General features: G+C 40.5%; 1 protein-coding gene across 15 annotated transcripts in view; it reads right to left on the bottom strand.

The window, feature by feature from the left end:
• The window catches only part of tho2 (THO complex subunit 2-like protein), an 82,877-nt gene that overhangs the window by 36,545 nt on the left and 24,387 nt on the right, over positions 1–21,945 (bottom strand). For 13 of the 15 annotated variants that reach the window (XM_076184991.1, XM_076184984.1, XM_076184993.1 and 10 more), the window contains exons 19-27: positions 21,475–21,602; positions 20,827–20,890; positions 18,147–18,398; positions 17,761–17,892; positions 15,252–15,506; positions 14,970–15,046; positions 14,635–14,812; positions 13,483–13,624; positions 11,523–11,557 (exon numbers count right to left, since the gene is read on the bottom strand). In XM_076184991.1, coding sequence (XP_076041106.1) covers positions 11,523–11,557; positions 13,483–13,624; positions 14,635–14,812; positions 14,970–15,046; positions 15,252–15,506; positions 17,761–17,892; positions 18,147–18,398; positions 20,827–20,890; positions 21,475–21,602 — 1,263 coding nt within the window. The remainder of the gene's footprint in view (positions 1–11,522; positions 11,558–13,482; positions 13,625–14,634; positions 14,813–14,969; positions 15,047–15,251; positions 15,507–17,760; positions 17,893–18,146; positions 18,399–20,826; positions 20,891–21,474; positions 21,603–21,945) is intronic. The other 2 variants (XM_076184985.1, XM_076184987.1) reach the window with 2 other exon arrangements.

Raw genomic sequence — 21,945 nt, 5'->3', positions numbered from 1 at the left:
ACAACCCATTTTGTACACCATTCCTTTGAAAAAGCATTCCTACAAAACTAGTCAGGAATAAACTCAGACTAAGACTCCTGTGTTTCCTACTCCCACTTACGTCAACCTGTAAGAATGTCTCAACATATGTATGCATGTATGTATGTCACTGTCTGGAACAAGGAAAGGGAGCAGCCGCTGGTTGTCAGTTCTCCATATGTGATAAAGTGGAGAAAAAATAATTGAAGCTGACAGAGATCTTGCACCTGGTTCAAAGACCAAATGCCAGCCCTGAGTACCTCTGGCACGGGGGTCACCATTTCAGAATGAAGGCTGGATGCAAGTTCCATGAGCAGTATGTGGGTCAGTGTAAAAGTGACTACATACAAGAATTTTATTGGGAAATGTGCAAATCACTGAGAGCTGCTGCTGTGGGCCAGATGGTTGACTTTCTCAGGCCATATCCCACCCACGGGTCAGTGGACACCTGTTCCATCCTTAGACAGAGTGAAGATGTTGATGAGATTTGAAGTTAAACAGCAAGATGATGATTTTCTCTGATGTCTGTTTCGCAGGACCACCATAAGCAGACAGATACTATTCATCCCTTAACCCTTTCAGATTCTGCTGACATCACAACAAACCATGGTGCTTCCCTAAACTGCAGATTACAATAATATCAATGTATCATAAAAAATATATATTTCTAATTTGTAACATAGCTAAGTTGTGGGAGATGGAAAAACTGTGTGTGTATGTGTATTTACCTAGTTGTATTTTATGGGAAGAGAGCTATGCTTGTAGTGACCCACTTTTTTATCTTTCAGCAGCTAGTTTGATCTTAAATTCTCATATAGCTTTTGCACTCACTGTTTCCTCATTCAGTTTGTTCCAGATATCTATCACTCTGTGTGGAAGGCTATTCTTTTTCTTTGTGTGTGTATAGCCTTTACTAGGCTATACACACACACACACAAAAAGAAAAAGAATAGCTTCCCACACAGAGTGGATGACCAGTCATCCAGGAGGTGCAAAGATGTGAGGGAGGGAAGAGGGTGGAGGGGAGTGGAGTATGTAGGGGATGGAATGGGTGGGAGTGGTTTCTATGCCTTTTTCTTTTTGGCTACCTCCCATGTAAGGGGGAAAAAAACCTTTGATATATGTATGTATGTATGTGCATAGAAGTAGATGGGGAGAAATCCCTTTGGGCCGTGTTAAAATATTCACATGTACTCCCAAACTCCCCATTCCCCTACCCCCTCCCTTCCTTGCATCACAGTATCATCTACACACAGCCATTCTCCACTCACCTCTATCTCCTGCCTTCTCCCTTCTTTACTCTACACACATCTCCCTCTTGTTCAATACCACTTTCACCCCATCCATTCTCATCCCCGGTCATCCCCTAATGTTCACTCCACCTCTGGCTTCCACAACTCTTTAACTAATCTTTCTTCACTTATTCTTTCCATGTGTCCAAACCATCTCAATACTCTTTCATCAACCCATCTGCTATCTCCTTTTCCAACCCCAGCTCTCCTCCTCACCTCCTCGTTTCTCACTCTATCCAACCTTGCAGTGGATCTACTGTGTCTTACTGCATTGTTTCTGACCCAAGGCAGTGGATGGGATACAGGGATCACCCATCCTCCATGAGGAGCTACGATGAGAGGGAAGAATGGATGGTGGATGGGAATGAAATAGATGGGAGTGGATATATGCTTTTTGACTTTCGCTATCTTCCTGGTAAGGGAGAAAATGCTTTGAAAAAAAAAAAAAAAAAAACATACATACATACATATACCAAGGCTTCCTCCCCCTTACAAGGGAGGTAGCCAAAAAGGAAAAGGCATAAAATCATTCCCACCCATTCCATCCCTGAATACATTCCACAACCCTCCACCCTCCCTCTCATCTTAGCACCTCCTGGATGACGGGTCATCCCTGCACCTTGTCCACTGCCCTGGGTCAGAAGCAGTGTCGCAAGACACAGCACATCCACAGCAAGGCCGCTTCATTAAATTGGCGACCCCCCCTCTCCGTCCCCCCATGCATAAAGGAGAAGACGGGGAGAAATCCCTTCGGGCTGCGTCAAAATTTGCTCACACATACTACCTCACCCCCCATTCCCCTGCCCATTCCACCTCATGCATCACAACATCACCTATATACAACCATTCTCCATTCACCCCTGTCTTCTGTCCTCTCCCGTCCTTCCTCAACAGACATTCCACTCTTCCCCAAACTCCCCTTCACCCCATCCATCCACCTCATCCTAGGACGTCCCTTCATGTTCACTCCCTACACATCTGCCTTCCATACCTCTTTTAGTCGTCTTTCTTCACTCATTCTTTCCATGTGTCCAAACCATAAAATCCACTCCCAACCCATTCCATCCCCACATACTCCACTCCCATTCACCTCCTTCCTCCCTCTTATCTTGGCTTCTCCTGGATGACGGGTCACCCCTGCATCTCATCCACTACCCTTCAGAAGCAATACAGCAAGACACAGCACATTCACAGCAAGGCTGCTTCATTTAATTGGCAACCCCCTCTCTCCATCCACTTATGCAGAAAAAGAGAAGAGAGGGAGAAATCCCTTCAGGCTGCATCAAAATATCATTCACACACACTCCCTCACCCCCTAACCCCCAACCACTCCCTTCCATGCATCACAGCATCATCCATACACCTTTCTCCAATCATCCCTATCTTTTGTCTTCTCCCTTCCTTCCTCAACAGACATTCCCCTCTTTCCTAATGCCCCTTTTACCCCATCCATGCTCAAAATATGATAAACCATTATATTATTTGATCAATATATATATATATATGAGGTAGTGAGCCAAGGCATGCCCCTGCCCTCCACCCATCTCACACCTATTTGTTTCCCTTTTGAAACTCTCTTAGCTCCTTGTGGATGAAGGGCCATTTCACCCCCACCATGCAATGCCTGGGCCAGACGCAATGCAGTAAGACACAGCACCACCACAGCAGGGTTCAACAGATGAAATTGGTTTATCCCCACCACTTCATTTATCAAGTGACCCTCCCTCCTCATCTCCTAACGAGTAAATAGAGAAAATGGGGAGAAAATCAGCCAGCATTAGTTTATCATACATTCACAACCATTCCCCACTCACTTCTATCTCTTGCCCTCTCTCTTCCCTGCTCAACAGGCATCCCCTTCTACCAAAGGCCCTCTTCACCCCATCCGTCCCATTCTTGGTCTTCCCCTCAAGTTCACTCCATCCACCTCTGCCTTCCACACATCTATTTAAATTTCTCCTTTCGGTGTCCCTGACAGTCTCTGCCCCATACAGTCATACAGTGTCATTGGCACAATCACTCCTTTACAGCCTTCTCTTTATATCCACCAGTAGAAACCTATTTCTCAAGACATTTTTCATCCCCTAAGTCATTTACTTGCTTCCCTAACTCTAGTTTACCTCCATCCCCGCACCTCCATTCCCTGCTACATGTGACCATATATATTTAAAACTATCCACTTCCTCTAGCCTCTACTTTTAGACCTAACTCTAACTCACCCCTTGTATATTTCATCTTATTTTTCACCCAAATTTACTTTCAACTTTCTCCTATCACATACATTCCCCAGCTCTGTCACAGTTTACACTTTCTTTTGACCCATTCACAAATGCAGTTTAATTATTAGGAAACCTATTTAAATATATATTTTTTTCAAAGTGTATGAAGTGGATGGGTTGCTTTGACTTGGCCACTCTAATAAGGAGGAAAGCGTGAGGTAAAGAATACAGTGGGTGGAAGCAAAAGGCAAAGAAGTGTTACTGTGGAGTGGGGTTGATTAACATAAAAGATAAGAGGGAGAGAGGAGGGTGAATGGGGATGGAATATGTGGGGATGGAATGAGTGGGAGTGGATTTCATGCCTGTCTTTTGGCAGTAAGGGGGAAAAAGGCTTTGGTATGTATGTGTATATGTATATATGTATATGTATATATATATATATGTATATATATATATATATATATATATATATACAGGTAAACGTCGACTTACGATGGCATTAGGTTTCGATAAAGCCATCGTAAGACGATCTCATCGTAAGTCGATCCCCACTCTGTTCCGTGGTCACTGTACCTAGCCTACCTGTATATTAACCACCAGAGATACTGAATATAGCCTATTAAACATGTACAGTAGTTTATTTAATTATTTTATCCTTTTTACCATATTCAAACACTATAATATGTATTTTCAGTACGGAACTTAAATCTCGCGGGCAGCAGCCAATGCCAGCCGTACGACGTGACGTAATAATACTCGCATCATAAAATATAGTCACCGCTTATATCGATCGTTCTCTCTTTCACCCGCGAATTTTGAAAACCACAGAGAATGGGATTTAGGGCACATTTGAGAGAATGTAAAAACACGGGCGACTACAATAAATATAATCAAGACGCCGATATGGCAGCGTCGCGAATCCACTTGCTCCTCATGACGCCTACGTGTGCGGCACCGTATGGAAGGGGTTAAATTATCATATCGTCGTCGTCGTCGTCATCGTAAAGTCGAACAATCGTAAGTCGCGGCCATCGTAAGTCGACGTTTACCTGTATATATATATATATATACATATATATATATATATATATATATATATATATATATATATATATATATATATATATGTATATATATATTTTTTTTTTTTTTTTTTTTTTTTTTTTTCCTGGGAGACTTTTTTCTTCCATTTTGTTATTCAAAAATACTATGCTAGAGTGCCACTACTCAGCTTGAGGAAATTAAATTCAATGACATATGATGAAAATGAATTCACAATAAGCAATCACATTAAATATTACTAAGCTCGAGTCAGATCAATGTGTAAGGTGGTACACATGAACTAGACATTTTTTCCAACTAATCCAGGAATCTGAAAGGGCAAATGAAAGGCAACGACTATCTAGTGATGGTTGGGTGTTTTGAATATTCATGTTTGTTTCTAATGCATAATTTATCCTGAAATTACACCCACAATACGTGCACTCTGACCTTGCCTACCTTCTATCAATAAATTTTTATATCTATATCATGCAAGAACTATCATAACACCGATTCTTTTGAGCTGTGTACTCCTACGCATTGGCAAATTTGCTAGTGTTTCCTAATACCTGAAAAATACAACTGCAATGCCTAAAACTATATATATTTTTAAAGTTCAAAGACATGATTTATGTACCATCTTTCCCAAGCATGTCTGCGTCAATGTAGAGTAAAAAAGACAATATGATGGATACACATCATTATGTATGTTTCCCTGTAAAAAGCATGCACAAAATTACATTTGTATTGGAATTAAATAAGATCATACCGAAGAAATTAAAGTTTCTTGAAGTAATTCTAATCTGGGCATTTCAAGATGAATGGAAGAAGGTTAATGTTGAAACAATAAAGATGAAAAGAAAAAAAAAATGTTAATATTAAAACAATAAGGGCAATGTAAAAATATCAATATACCATATTATCAATATGCCAAATGTAACTTTATACAACAACTGTCTTCAAAGGTCTTTATACAATGCTAACATATTTCTGACAACTTAAATTCAGTATCATAATCAGAAACTATTATCAACAACTGGATTACACATAAAAAATGGTACTATTCTTCTAGATTTCTTTGTAAGATATAATCAAACATTGCTCTTCAAGAATGAAAAGAGAACCAATCACAGGAACACCATGGGCCACCTACCTCCTACAGGAACACCCTGACTCCCTCAAACTCCTGTCTCATACGAACAACACTTCAAGCCAGCTTGCCTCCTCTGCTTTCGGCCTGGCAGTGTTTTCCTCCCAGTTAGCCAGTTAGCAAACCCGCCAGGCAGCTAACCAGCCAGCCAGCAAGCTAGCCATTCAGCCAACCAACTAGTCAGCCTCCTCTCCAACCTTTGTAACTAGCAGCAATCACCCTTCCTTCTTCTTTCTATTCTTGGTGTCCACACGTTTATATGTACTGCTTGCACGCATAGATTTACATAATGGAAATAATTTTCTATCCTGGATTGAGAAGACAGCAGACAAGTCAATACTGTCTATTTTTCATCCAGTCACTGCGATACACCTCACAATTGCACATCACACTTTGTACGCCTTAATACACATTATTTTTTTACATATTAGATATTTTTGAGGTGAAAACAAAAATCCCCTCTGCAATAATTTCTTATAATGTTAATGAACAATCTTTATTGGAATATTCAACAGTGCAAATCCTTTTTCAGCTTTGTACATGAAACTATATGGTAGTTATATGTAAATGTACATGTTACAATAACACACACACACGCACACACACAATAACAACATATTTCTTAAAGTTATAGTGCAAATGTGTGTGTATGTACATGTGTGTGTGCATGTGTGTGTTTGTGTGTGTGTCCATGCATGTGTTTGTGTGTATTTACCTAGTTTTACCTAATTGTATCTTACGCAAAGGGGAGCTATGCTTGTGGTGTCCGTGTGCACATGTGTGTGCATGTCTATACATGTGTATTTATCTAGTTGTATTTACCTAATTGTAGTGTATAGGAAAGGAGCAATGCTGGTATGCTGGTTGGATCCTGTCTCCTATTCTCTAATTTTCTAACATACCCAAACTCAAATTCTTGTACGGTTCCAACTTAATCTATATCTTTGATTTCCAATTATCATATTTTGATTTGAACTCATGTATTGTGTGAGCTTGGGTTACATCACCTTCTAAGCTATTCCACATATTTATACATCTCTATGGAAAACTGTATTTTTTCACATCCTTTCGACATAAGGTCATTTCTAATTTACATCCATGACCTCTTATTGCCCTCCCATCTTTAATCAGATCTCTTCTATTAATGTATGTGTGTGTGTATTTACCTAGCTGTATTATAGGAGAAGGGGAGCTATGCTCATAGTGACCCGTCTTTGTATCTCGTAACATCTAGTTTGTTCATAAATTCTTCTATGGTGTGTGTGTATGTGTGTGATTCACCATTATGGTCTTGGATCACATGCTAGACTCATGACTGAAAGGCATTACACTCTCTGGCACGAGCTCTGATCTCGTATATGGCCTGATAAAAGGGTAATGTTGTGACCTTACAAACACATATTCCTAACTCTCTGTCCAACAGAGTGAGGTGCCAGCTTGTAGTGCCAAGATGCTTTTCAGCCCTGGGCAAGTACTGACCTCAAGTCTGCTTAATTAGCAGGTGAGCTTGGTTAAACTACATCAGAAAGGCAAGAATATATATGATTCACCACCATGGTCTTGGATCATGTGCTGGACTCATGATCGATAGTTATTAACCTCCAGGATGAGAGTTCAGAGCTCGTATGACCAATCTATGGGTAATACTGTCACCTTACACACACACACACACCCGTAGTGGCAGGTGAGAACTCTAACCACAGTGCTACGAGGTGTGCATTGGCTAATGTGTGTGTGTTTGTGTGTGTGTGTGAATGCAACATGAATCATATATATGAATGCACACAAATAATCATACATACATGTAGTGCATACATTTCTTAAAATTTACACATAACACATATCCATACACACCACATGCACACGCACTTCACAAACACTCACTTATGCAAAAAATACAACCTAAATTCCAACAAAAGAATAAGATACTTTTAGTTTCTTCAACATGAGAATATCTAAAACTATGGAAAACAATGGATAGAATATGTGAACAATTTCCAACATGTGCTACTCTACTTAACACATATATTTGTACTGAGGTATCACTACTTTAAATATTTTTGCTATGGCAAAAACAAAAATGCCACTAAAGTAGTTATTGTAAGCTGTACTATGACAAACTTTCAAAGAAACAGTGTGTGCAAACACTATTCAAGATTTTAAGAAAAAACTTGATGCTGAGAGATACAAAGACAGGTCACCATAAGCATAGCTCCCTTTCCGTATAATACAACTAGGTAAATACAAAAGAAAATATTAGTCACATTGATAAGACCAAGATGCTGCAACACTATGGACACCCAGTACAAAAAAGAATATAAAGAAATTAGAAGGAATCTAAAAAGCAATGACAAAGATGGCACCAACACTATCTAAATTGACATACAAAGATTGTCCAAACTGGAACTACCAACCCTGGAACAAAGAAGAGAAAAAGGAGATCTACTGGCCATTTACAGAATTATGAATGGGATGGAAGTCCTCGACAGAGAAGAGTGATAAAAGTGGGATAAGAGAAAAACAAGAGGACATGAAGAGAAACTCAAAAAGGATAGTTATAGAAGAGATCTGAATAAGAATAGGTTTCCACACAGTGATATCTGGAACAAATTGGATGAGGCAACAGTGTGCAAAAAATATACAAGAATTTAAGAACAAACTAGATGCTGAAAGATACAAAGACAGGTCACTACGAGCATAGCTCTCTTCCCATATAATACAACTAGGTGTGTGTATATATATATATATAATATATATATATACACATACACACACACACACACACACACACACATTGACAAGAGCCTCCAAGGAGTGGTCATGCAAGACAGATATCAGAGAATCTTCCTCCTGTTGTTTATCTTCAAAATACATAAACACCCTCACCTGTACAGTCTCGAGGAGCTGACACTCAATCTCTAGATGAGGCCCAAGATATTTCTATTTTAACTGTTTGTGTGTGTGTATGCATGTGATTTACCATGGTTTTGGATCACATGTTGGACTCATGATCAACAGCTACTACCCTTCCAGGAGACAGTTCAGAGCTCATATATGACCAATCTATGGGTAATGCTGTGACCTTACATGCACACACCCCAACTCCCCACCCATGAGAGTCGGAGTAACGACTCGAAGTGCAGCGGCGATACTGAAATTATTTCAGCCCCTGGGCAGGATTTGAACCTGGACAGCCATAGTGGTGGCTGGAAACTCTAACCACTGCACCACTGAGTCGTGTGTGTGTGTATAAATGTACACATGCACACTTTTTTGTATGTTTGTGTGATACAAATGCAGAACAAATGTGCAAAGACAGATATATGAAGAGAATGAACACATGCATACATGCACATACATATTCACACACACACACACACACACACACACACACACACACACACACACACAAACACACTCATTCACCTCCATACAGTGGTATACATATTTATGTCAAATGGACATGCATATTTTAATGTACATGTTTGTGTGTGCATACTTTCTAGTGTATCTATATTCATTTGTTTTTGTTTGCACATGTGAGCATTGCTGCTCATAATAATAAACTATGCCTTTAGGAAGAAATGATCACTGATAAATTAAACAAGAACAACTTGGAATTTTTATGTTTCAAAAGCAATTCTTCTGAGCTTTCTGATTCACTGTGCAGCAATTTCCACAACACTTGAGTTGAATGATGAGTAAACGCCTTTTGGTTCAACACATCACTTGTGATTCTTTTCTATACGCAGTGTCACTACTACAACTTAAATCTGCAGTTCTACTTTTCAACGTACTTGTCACACAACACGAGAACACACGATCTCTAGCGACCCCATAAGTGAAGAGTCAATCCCGAATCTTCAATTCCATTGCAGGATGAAACATCAATGTCGGAAAAACCTTTCCAATGACCACACCAACGAGGGTCACAAGGCATTCTCTTCACATGTTTTCCATAAAGATTTTTTCATGATCCTTTCCCAGCATTCTGAAGTAATCAAATAATTTGAGTAAGATGTACAAGTTGTGGATTTACACACATCCAATGTGGATTTCTTCCATCTGGATATCCTTGGTATCCCGATCCTTGGAACTGAGCAGAAAAGAAGACATGAGGAATGACATCCTGCACTACCATCCTTAATCCTTCATTCTTGGGTTATCAAGGTGTTGGAAAGACTAACCAGATCATACTGTTGGATGCTGCAAATCTCATGGACACCTTTTCAGGTGCTCAACAAGCAACGTAATAGACACTTAGCCTGTTACGGTACCTACGATGACGAAAGCTGCAGATCAAACACAGTATTCTTGAGCAACCGCCTTCGAGGCTTCCATACCGCAATCTTCCAAACTGTTTTAAGATTTCATGGTACCAGCAAGAGCATCACCACAATCTCCCTTCCAAGATGTCCTGATGATACTTGGAATACTTCTACCGAATTCTACGTGAGTCCTATATTAATATTCTTGGTTGAGTCGCAAACAAAAAGGTTTCTTATCCATTTTATTGATTTGGATCTCCCACTTGTCATTGAAAAATAGGAAAATGAACTAACAAGTCGAGTGAACACCTAGGTGCTATGTCATTTTCTATTAATAAAACTGTTTGATGAGAGAAAAAAATCTTCCTCTTTGGTATTCGTTGGACCGAGTATTAATGACTCATGTATCAAAATATGTAAAATACATAACTAGATTTAAATAAAGCCCATGTACTAGGAATTATGGTAGTAATATTTGAAAAAAAGTTTAAATCTGAATACATAATGGTCCATAATATTGTACTTTTCTAAGGCACTCACAAACTTAAACAGTGTCTTATTATATAAAATTACTACTACATATTAGTGCCCAATCAGTTACTAAATGATCTTTGCAAAACACTTTGCAATATCAATTTATAAAGGGCACACAATATATGTATGAACATATCCTAACTTGCGACGTGCCCACCAAATATCTGGCAAGGCACAACCTTATAGCACTTTCCCAAGGGCAAAATATTTTGTGCATAAAAAATGAGCTAAACTATTGTGTGGGAAGAACCAAAAACTATTCCATGATTATCACTTGAAGTACTGCAAGTGCAGTGCTTGAATGGCTTTATTTGAATGGTAGTGCTCAAAAGTGGCGATACTCAAATGTCGGTACTCAAAAAAACTGCTGTCTTCTGGTTTTCTTGTGTTTAGCAATACCAAGATTTTTCAACTGTTGCAGGTCAATTTTTCCATGAATTCCTTTGCAGCTTTTCCTCAATAGAGCTCCTTGCAAAAATTGGCACATCTTGAACTGAATATCATGAGAATCTTGTAGCAGAATCATGCTGCTACATCTTTTCTCCCATGATAGATTGGCAGTGTTAAAGCTTTTGCATCTCAGCTGCTCCCCGATTGGGCTTTACCAGCTGCTCCCCGATTTACCAGCTGCTCCCTGACAGGATTATACCAGCCACTCCCACATTTTGTCATGAAGCACCCCGCTTGCTCTGTCTCGCCTCATGAGCAACACATCAGCTGACTAGATCTTGACAAGGAAGACGGAATGGTGATGAGGTCCTGGGCCCAACAAGGCATTCCCTTTCCTGCTCTTCCTCCCAGTGGACTTTCTCTTCTTCTTGCCTCGACCGGTTGGAGTGTAATAGGAGGTTGCAGTAGTGGCAGTAGTAGTAGTATGAGGAGGAGGAGGAGGAGGGGAGGAGGAGAAGAGGGCAGGCAGGAGACATGTCCTACCGCTTAGGTCTAACACTAGAATGAGGCAAACAACTTAGGAGGTGCTCTTCACACACCGCATACTGACCTTGGAGCTTTGCTCAGTCTTGCGACGTTTTGAACCTGAAACAAGACAAATGTCCATGAGGCTCTGCCTTATCTAACCAAAACAAAAATGTCTAAAACTTATATACTTTTTGCATTAATTCTATTATGATAATAAAATTTTCTTATACTGGAAAAGTTAACAGACGTGACATACATATACCAAGGCTTTTTCCCCCTTACAAGGGAGGTAGCCAAAAAGGAAAAGGCATAAAATCATTCCCACCCATTCCATCCCTGAATACACTTCACACCCCTCCACCCTCCCTCTTATCTTAACACCTCCTGGATGATGGGTCATCCCTGCACCTTGTCCACTGCCCTGGGTCAGACATAGTGTCGCAAGACACAGCACATCCACAGCAAGGCCGCTTCATTAAATCAGCGACCCCCCCTCTCCGTCCCCCAATTGCATAAAAGGAGAAGACGGGGAGAAATCCCTTCAGGCTGCGTCAAATTTTGCTCACACATACTACCTCACCCCCCATCCCCCCACCCATTCCACCTCATGCATCATCCATATACAACCATTCTTCATTCACCCCTGTCTTCTGTCCTCTCCCGTCCTTCCTCAACAGACATTCCCCTCTTCCCCAAAGCCCCCTTCACCCCATCCATCCACCTCATCCTAGGATGTCCACTCATGTTCACTCCCTCCACACCTCTTTTACTAGTCTTTCTTCACTCATTCTTTCCATGTGTCCAAACCATCCTAAAATTCTTTCATCAACCCTATCTCCCAACTCCTTTTCTACCCCTGTTCTCCTCACCTCATTTCTCACTCTATCTAGCCTAATAACCCCCATCATACTTCTCAGACACCTCATCTCAAACTCCTTCTCTCTTCCTCTCTTATGTTCCATGTTTCTGCCCCATTCAGTGCTGTTGGCACAATCACTCCTTCATACAGTCTCCTCTTAGCATCCATTCCCAAATGTCTATTCCTCATTACACTCTTTAATCCACTAAGGCATACTTGCTTCTCTCAATCTACATTATACCTCCACCTTCACTCCACCTTTTCCTGCCACATTTGCACCCAAGTATCTAAAACTATCCACTTCCTCCAGTCGCTCTCCCTTAATGCTCACTTCCAGTCTACTGCCACTTTCACCCCTTGTACATCTCATCACCTTACCTTTACCCACATTTATCTTTAGCTTTCTTCTATCACATACTCTCCCAAACTCTGCCACCAACTTCCTCAATCCCTCCGATCCTGCCACAAGCGCAGTGTCGTCCGCAAACAATAGCTGGCTAACCTCCCACTTTTCTCCATTTTCTTTAATGTGACATGCTCAAAGCAAAACAGTATTATCCGGCAAAGGTTGGGAAAAAAATACTATTGGATATGAAGCATAACAAAGAAAATAGGTACCACTACTATAGCTAAAAACAAAGCAATGAAGATGAGTTGTTTGAGAAGTGTGTATGGCACTAGGAGAGTGAGAGTAGATATCAAATTGGAGGAGGAACCTGTTGAAATAGGATTGAAGATAGAGGAGAAAGTAGTAGTATGAGTAAGACCAGGATGAGGAAGAGGAGGAAGGAAGAGGATGAGGAGGAAGGAGGAAGGAAGAGGAAGAAGGAAGTGGAGGAGTGATAGAAGGAAGAAAATGAGGATGGGGAGGAGGCAGAGGAGGAGAGAGTATGAGGTAGAGCAGGGGGAAGAGGAGGAAATAATAGTGATGGTGGTGGTGCTAGAGAAGACAGGAAAAGAATAACATATACTGGCAGAACCTGTCCCCTTCAGCATGGTGGCATACTTTAAAGCTTGTATTCTGACTAAAGCCAGGAATTTTTACTCCTATGTGTAGTGGAACTTCATTTCTGCCTCAGGTTAATCAGTCATGAATGAAAGCAGTGGCACCTTGTCAAAACAAAATTCATGCAACATATGGATGTGGATAAGGTTAATGGTTTGGATAAAGTTTGACACGAACCTCTTGCAGGTTCATAAGAATCTGACGGTGGTTCCATCTTGGTTGAAGTTGACGAAGTGTTCGATGCCACACTGCTCTCGCGCTCTGCTTCCTTCTCCTCGTCTGCCCAGTCCTCTTCGTCCTGCAAGACAGGACACATCTGCTTTTAAAACAAATCTTCAGTACACCTACATACATTTTAATAACAAAATGTCAGCAAGATGTTTTGAAAATTTTACAGTTATAACAATAACCTATAAAGTAGAAAATATTCCTTCATGTCACTTCATTCCTTCATCCATTTACAATCTTGTTCCATTAACTCTCATTTTTTTGCACTTTCTCTTCCGTGCTTAATAGAAATTCCATGTACATCCACAGCCCCCTTCACTCCATCCATCCATCCATTTCATTCTCTTTCTTCCTCTCAAGCTCACTCCATTCATTTCCTCTCTTTCCACACTCTCTTTGCTAGTCTTTCCTCATTCATTCTTTCTATGTACCCAAATCAACTCCGTATTCTTTGTACCCTCCCTCACCACATTTCTCATTCTATCCATTCTTGCAACATCTATCATACTTCTCAAATGATTCATCTCAAACACATGCAGATCCTTCTCATCCAACTCACCTCCATCTGGGGCAGGGGGTCACCAAACTACAGCCCACAGGCTGGATCAGGCCTGCAAGGCCAGTTCATCTGGCTTGCTACGGCACTATATTATTATTTTTTTTCTAAAACTTTTTTGTGTATTCACTGTATAGTATTGAACCAAATGGTTATGTGCCCCACACTCATCACTCTATCAGTTATTTGCCCCTGATCTGCAGGTAAAGCATCATAGTGCTGATATTGTCTCCAGATGGCCTAAGACCTCTGTCGATGTAATTGTACTTCCTCAACCTTTTCACAAAAGAAGAGCTAACAGCTGGAAACTGGTCTCCTCTGTCCCACACAGACATGATTCTTCCTTAAGAGATCTATGGGAGGGCCAAACAACATTTCCAGGTTTAATTTTTTCCATTACTACTTATACCCCCTCTTTTGCAAACAGCTTTACCATTCTCTTCATCCATCAGAGTCTTTCTCCTAGCATCTCCCACTGCCACAATCAAAGCCTCTCTGTCCTCTACATTCAACAACGACTTGGAATACTCTATCTCTGTACTTACTTTGTTCTTTTTTCCATCCTTCATCCTTTTCCTTGATTTTTCCTTTTCATCTTTTCTCTCCTTTTCTTTTCCCTTGTCCTTCTCCTCCTTGGGTGATACTTTGTCTTCCACATCAGACCTTCCATCCACTTCTTCAAACCTACGACTGCTTCCCTCTTTGTCCTTCTCCTTGGAATTTCTGTCGCAAACAAATTCATTAGAAAATATAAATATCTTTACAAAAGTCTCCTCCTTATCATCACTATATATTAGAACTAATTTAACAAAACTGGAAACTGTAACTGACTTTGATAAGTAAACAAGAGGGATTAGGAACAGCTTGTCTCAATGCCTACCTTGCCTCTGCAGCTTTCTTTTCTTCCTTTTCATCCCGAATCTCAATATCTCCATTGGCTGTCTCTGCTGCCTCACTCTGCAGAGTAATTGTGAATACAAGTTTTTTTATTTATTTGAATGACGAAAATGTTAAAGAATAAGACTATGCCTTTGCCATTTATCCCCTTGAACTGTACTGGTGTGAAATCATAATGAATATAGCTTTTCTCTGATTATTTTGATAGTAGATAAATATGCATTACGAAGGTGTCTAGTACAACTTTCAATACTTAGTGAAATACCTTGGGCCCATTTGAACTTGGTTCTGCCTTTGAGTCTTTACTAGAGTTCTCCTTATCCCCCACCGAGGTTCCTCCTAAGGACGGGGATGAAACTTGACTGATGTTGCCCTCAGGTTTGGGTTCAACTTTCTTCTTGGTAACTATATGGAACTCACTTTCAAGAATGAGAACCGACTTCATTGCCTTCAATCGACCCGAATAACTGTTGGCCAGCACATACAGGTCATTGCGATTGCTTCGCTCTTCCTGTTTCACCTGTTTTAACAGAAAACAGTATTGTACCCATTACAGGAGATGTACTGAAATTCCATCAGCAAGTGCCAAATTATCAATCTTTTTCATCAACTATCCACAATTCTGCAGAAGTAGGTGTGAACATGTCTGAATGATCTCCATACATTACCTGAGTGCCTGAACACTGACATGCTATGAACACACACATAATAGTTCCTGAAGTCCAACTATAAATGAACTGGCCCACAACTATGCTCAAGTTGCAGGCCAAACTCTCATCATCATCAACTGGGAGCATACACCAGGGGGCACATCACTTCACTCACACACAGATGACAACCCCCAAGGTTTCTCTCTCTCTCTCTCTCTCAAAAAAAAAAAAAAAAAAAAAAAAAGACAAAGACAACAGGCATCCCTTTTGTCTTCTCCATCAAAGGGTTGTTTCATGGAGGGTGGGATAAACATCAAGAAAATGTGCCACATACCCATATAGCAATGGTTTTGACATTCACCTATCATGATGGTAACAGGCCCAGACTGTCTAGTTTAATACATAGTCATTCTAATAATACTACATGAATCTCTAAAGCCATTTGGTACCAAAGATGTTGAGATGCCCCTCCAAGTCAGTATATAATCTCTATGAGTATGTTTTTCAGCTATACAGTATATTCTATGGGGTGAGGAGCACAAGAAACTTGAAGATTTGGATCTTGGTCCTGCATAAAGATTGACAACACCACATACTCTGGTTGAGTGAATTCAAACCACCATGGGGAATCTTTCAAAGGACTTCCAGACATAATGACCCATCAATGGTATGCCCTACACTATCATGGTTTCTGAAGCTTTCCAAAGAGCTCCAAGACTTTCCAAGACTGAATTGTGTCATCCATTAAGCCCCAATGCCTGGTCTTGGTCCAGAGGACCTGGAGTCCAAGCCATCATCAGTAAAGAAAAGGTCAGTGACCTCAGTGATGCCAATGGACACTCCATAATGACATTGATAAACAACTCTACCCAATACCCAGACCAAGCAGGTGTTGAAATGATGGATTGAGGATGCACCCTTGCCTCACTCCTGAATTCACAGCACAGAAACCAGACACACCTCCATACCTTACAGTGCTCTCTGTCCAAGAGTATAAGACAGACATCAAGTCAATAATCCTTACAGGAACCCCACAGACCAGAAGATCCCAGACTACCTCACAATGCACTGTATCAAATGCCTTTTGGAAATCAACATGGGCTGCAAGAAACCCCTGTTGAAACTCACATCAGCATTCCACATGAACAAGAAGCACTGGGATCTAATCAGCTGTTGACTTACCAGGTGTAAACCCAGATTGCTCAGGCCCCTGAAACTTCAGTAGATGTGAACAAACCTGTGTTAGCAACAGATGGCAAAGCATCTTGCCCAGTACATTAAGCAGTGTAATACTGTGGTAGTTGTTGCAGTCCTGCCAGTCCCTTTTACTCTTCCAGCTTGGTACATATATGATAAGAATAACAATTATTGCCTTGAAATTCACTGACTGGAAACCTGCAGCCCCACAGTGGATGACAATAGTCTTCAGGCATTCCCAAAGACCTCTCTGGGAAGAAACATTAAACTGTTGTTTGTGTTGCATTAGTGTGTGAGTTTTTCTATGTTACCAGTTTAAGAGTAGTTGGAGGAGAGCAGTTAGTTGACCCGTCATCCAGTAAGAGCAAAGAAAAGAGGGAGGGAGGGAGGGGTGGTGAATGGGAGTGGAGTATGTGGGGATGAAATGGGTGGGAGTGGATTTGTGCCTTTGACTTTGGCTACCTCCCTTGTATGGGGGAAAAAGCCGTTGGTATGTATGTATGTATGTATATAGGAGGAGAGCAGTAAGCAGACTTTGATTGTCTTTATGTAAAACGATGGAAGAAATACAGATGATGTTAACAGAGAGATCTTGGGTCCAGTCTTTGGACCAAGTGTCAGCCTCGTGGAGCTGTACCTACAGCTGGAAGTTTTGAAAACTGACCACAGGGAGATGATTCTGATGCCTGCCTTGCAGGACTGCCACTATGAGGTACCTGTTCTTCATCCTAAATGAGGTACAGTCACACTTTCCTTTTAATCAAGCCAGTTAATTCAATCTTGATTTTATATCTATAAATAATTTTAGAGGCTTATATTCTTATGTTGTTTATACATATCTACCATTTTTCTTCTATGAGTTTTTTGTACAACTAAACTGAAGAATAGCCTTCCAACATCTACACCAGGAACACTACACATAATTACCTTTTCTATTCTTTTTTCAATAACACCAGCCAAATTAGTTATGGCTGGGAATTTTGGGGATACTGCCTGTAGAATAAGGATGGTATTTCTGATCTGGATGTAGTCTCCACTTTCAAGACACATAACTAAAGCCTGCAAAGTGCAAAACAATTTACAATTAATGTATAATGGCCATCACTGTGCACTTTAGTAATACAATCATAACTCACGAAAACTGAGTACCCCATACAGTATGAACAAAATTGAGACCAAACACATGTATCTTATGAAATCCACTGACTGGGAAATTGTGTTCTAACCAATAACCAATAGTAACATGGATCACTTTATTTCATTTGTAACTTTATATAAACTTGTACTAAAAAGTTCTTTTCTCACTTTCTTACCTTAGTGACTTTGTAGTGCCACTTGTGAACAACGTGTCTATAATTTTCATAGTCCACGTAATCATTGGCCTCCTGCTTAGAAACCCGATATTTTGTTACAAAACCTGGGTAATTCGCACACTCCTTTTCATAGTTCTCCCTACTGGAATGCCAATGCATAACAGTTTCCAAGGTGCCAAGGAGGAACCTTCCATATCGCTGAGCCTCCTGCTCCGTGCAGGATGCCACAGTGTATGTGATGTCACAAAACAGCTGCACGTGTATGCAATGGAAGAATTGAAATAAGCAGATTTAGTTATCTTGAAACCTTTATGTTCATCAAAGTTTATATACCAACTACATGTATAAATGAAAAATTTTAGGTAAAAGGTTCTACACATATGACTGTCAATGTGCTGTGTCTTGCGACACTGCTTCTGACCCAGGGCAGTGGACAAGATACAGGGATGACCCGTCATCTAGGAGGTGCCAAGATAAGAGGGAGGGTAGAGGGTGGAGGGGAGTGGGTGTATTGGGGATGGAATGGGTGGGAATGCCTTTGTTTTTTTGGCTACCTCCCTTGTAAGGGAGAAAAGCTTTTGGTATATATGTATGTATGTATGTAAAAAAAATACCCTTTCCCCCTTGTAAGGAGGGTTGCCTAATCATAGGATACATCCACCCTTCCCATCCCACATTCATCCAACACCTATTTACTGTTGCATCTTAGCTCCTTATAGATGAAAGTAATTCTTGTCCCCTACACACTATTTGCATCAAATGCTGGCCCACTCCATTTCATTTTAGTGGTAGTAGAGATCTAAGGGGACAGTACAAGTAAAAAAAAAAAAAAAAAGTCCCTCAGCATTCCTCTACAAATGGAGCTCAGTCTGTGACATAATGAATAGTTTTCATGGAAGTAGCAGTTGCCGACAAGACTGACGAGTTAAACACCATATGAGGACGGAGCCTTTATTTGTATGACATTTCACTTATTACAGCTTTTTCAAGTACTTGGAAAAGCTGTAATAAGCAAAACTTCGTACAAATTCAGGCTCCATCCTCATATGGTGTTTAACTCGTCATAATGAATAGTGTGCAACAGGTCTATAGGGCAGGGTGACCAATTTTGAAAATTGGGATACGGGAGACCTAAACTGATGAGTTAAAAGGACAATGAGTACCAGTTACGTGAAGCACACACAACAAGCTTGCTGCTCCAGTGTGATTATGACTGAGATTGACTCAAGGTCTCAGATGTTGTTGCTTTCGAATTAATATATCTATACATATATACATATACCAAGGCTTTTTCCCCTTTACAAGGGAGGTAGCCAAAAAGGAAAAGGCATAAAATCATTCCCACCCATTCCATCCCTGAATACACTTCACACCCCTCCACCCTCCCTCTTATCTTAGCACCTCCTGGATGACAGGTCATCCCTGCACCTTGTCCACTGCCCTGGGTCAGAAGCAGTGTTGCAAGACACAGCACATCCACAGCAAGGCTGCTTCATTAAATCGACGACCCACCCTCTCTGTCCCCCCATGCATAAAAGGAGAAGACGGGGAGAAATCCCTTCGGGCTGCGTCAAATTTTGCTCACACATACTACCTCACCCCCCATCCCCCCACCCATTCCACCTCATGCATCACAACATCATCCATATACAACCATTCTCCATTCACCCTGTCTTCTGTCCTCTCCCGTCCTTCCTCAACAGACATTCCCCTCTTCCCCAAAAGTCCCCTTCACCCCATCCATCCACCTCATCCTAGGACATCCCCTCATGTTCACTCCCTCCACATCTGCCTTCCATACCTCTTTTACTAGTCTTTCTTCACTCATTCTTTCCATGTGTCCAAACCATCCTAATACTCTTTCATCAACCCTATCTCCCAACTCCCTTTCCACCCCCCGTTCTTTTCCTCACCTCCTCATTTCTCACTCTATCTAGCCTAATAACCCCCATCATACTTCTCAGACACCTCATCTCAAACACATTCAAACTCCTTCTCTCTTCCTCTCTTATGTTCCATGTTTCTGCCCCATACAGTGCTGTTGGCACAATCACTCCTTCATACAGTCTCCTCTTAGCATCCATTCCCAAATGTCTATTCCTCATTACACTCTTTAATCCACCAAGGCATTTACTCGCTTCTCTCAATCTACATTCTACCTCCACCTTCACTCCACCTTTTCCTGCCACATTTGCACCCAAGTATCTAAAACTATCCACTTCCTCCAGTCGCTCTCCCTTAATGCTCACTTCCAGTATACTGCCACTTTCACCCCTTGTACATCTCACCACCTTACTTTTACCCACATTTAAAAAGTAAGGTGGTGAGATGTACAAGGGGTGAAAGTGTAATTTTTTTCTTCAAATTTTCATGCAAAGTGTTTAAAATCTTGAAAATATGGGACAATACGCATCATGGGGAGGGTCCATACAGGACAAATGCTTTAAACATGGGATCATCCCATATAATACGGGATGTCTGGTCACCCTACTGTAAGGTACCATTCCTACAGAACTGCGAGAAAAATTTTCCTTCTGTAACTAAGATTATTGTTTATAATTCTTCTCTTTACTCCTTAATTAAAAGAGAGCCAAAGCAAACTCCAAAGTTTGCTAATAATAACATGGCACATTATGTGAAACAGGTTGTAATACTTGCCACTATGTAAGACCAGACATACCCTATCATAGCATATCAGTGTAGAGAAGTTAGGTGTCTTCAAATTGTGCAGCATTTGAACAAACCTGTAAAGAATAAAAATTGGAGATGTATATATATATATATATATATATGTATATATATATATATATATATATATATGTATATATATACACACACACACATATATATATATATATATATATATAATAAAAAAAAAAATTACAGTAAGACAAGCACATGTTCCAAAACAACAGAAGTACGGGTAGCAGTGATCTTAGTTCATATTTTTTTTTTTCAAACAAGTTCTTCAATGAAAATCACAGTAAAAAATATTGAGAAATATTTGATGTTCCAAATGGTATAGGTGTATTTGGGAATGAATGCAATAAGATAGTGCTGAAAGGGAAATAACAGCACAGTATTTATGAAGAAAGACAAGCATAAATATATATGGGCCCAGGTGGTGGATGGAAAGGTAGACAAGACCATATTAATACTCTATGTACTGGAGCCCAGATAGACTGGAAGAGTTCTGGGAATAAATGTATTCAGGGAACACAGTAGTGGATTGTCAAACAGAATGTAACAAAGATGAGGTGTTTGTGAAGAGGGAGGGGTAGGAGAAAGGGAAGAAAAAGGACAATGATTCTGAGGAGGACCAACTTACTTGGCACAGTACATGGCATCCAGAAAAGTAAACGTGCACCTAGGAAATAAGCAGAGCTGCAGGAAGGCCGTGATGGTGTCATTCTTTGGAGTCCTAGCAGTCCGCAACATGAACCAGTGGTCTTTTTCCTAAAAAACATAGAATAGTAAACCTATGTACACTCCAAAAGTCCTCTTTGCCCCTCTTAAGGATAGCTGCCACCCAAAGTATAAACCCAATCTTAACCTATTTGTTTTACCTTTTATGTTAAGTTCCATGTTTCTGCCCCATACAGTGCTGTTAGCACAATCACTCCTTCATACACTCTTCTCATAGTGTCCATTCCCAAGACACAGCACCTCCACAACATGATAAGACAGCTGAAGCTGGTCTACTCCTACTGTTTCATTACATGATGACTCTCCCTTCTTGTCCACTCATGAGTAGTTTGAGAAAACAAGGATAAATCTCTTTAGACCACATCAATTTATC

This window comes from Oratosquilla oratoria, chromosome 5, assembly GCF_046742065.1.
Source record: "Oratosquilla oratoria isolate Oo_2021 chromosome 5, ASM4674206v1, whole genome shotgun sequence".
Lineage (NCBI taxonomy): Eukaryota > Metazoa > Arthropoda > Malacostraca > Stomatopoda > Squillidae > Oratosquilla > Oratosquilla oratoria.
The sequence above is the reverse complement of the archived record's forward strand: the minus strand, read 5'-3'. Positions and strand labels throughout refer to the sequence as shown.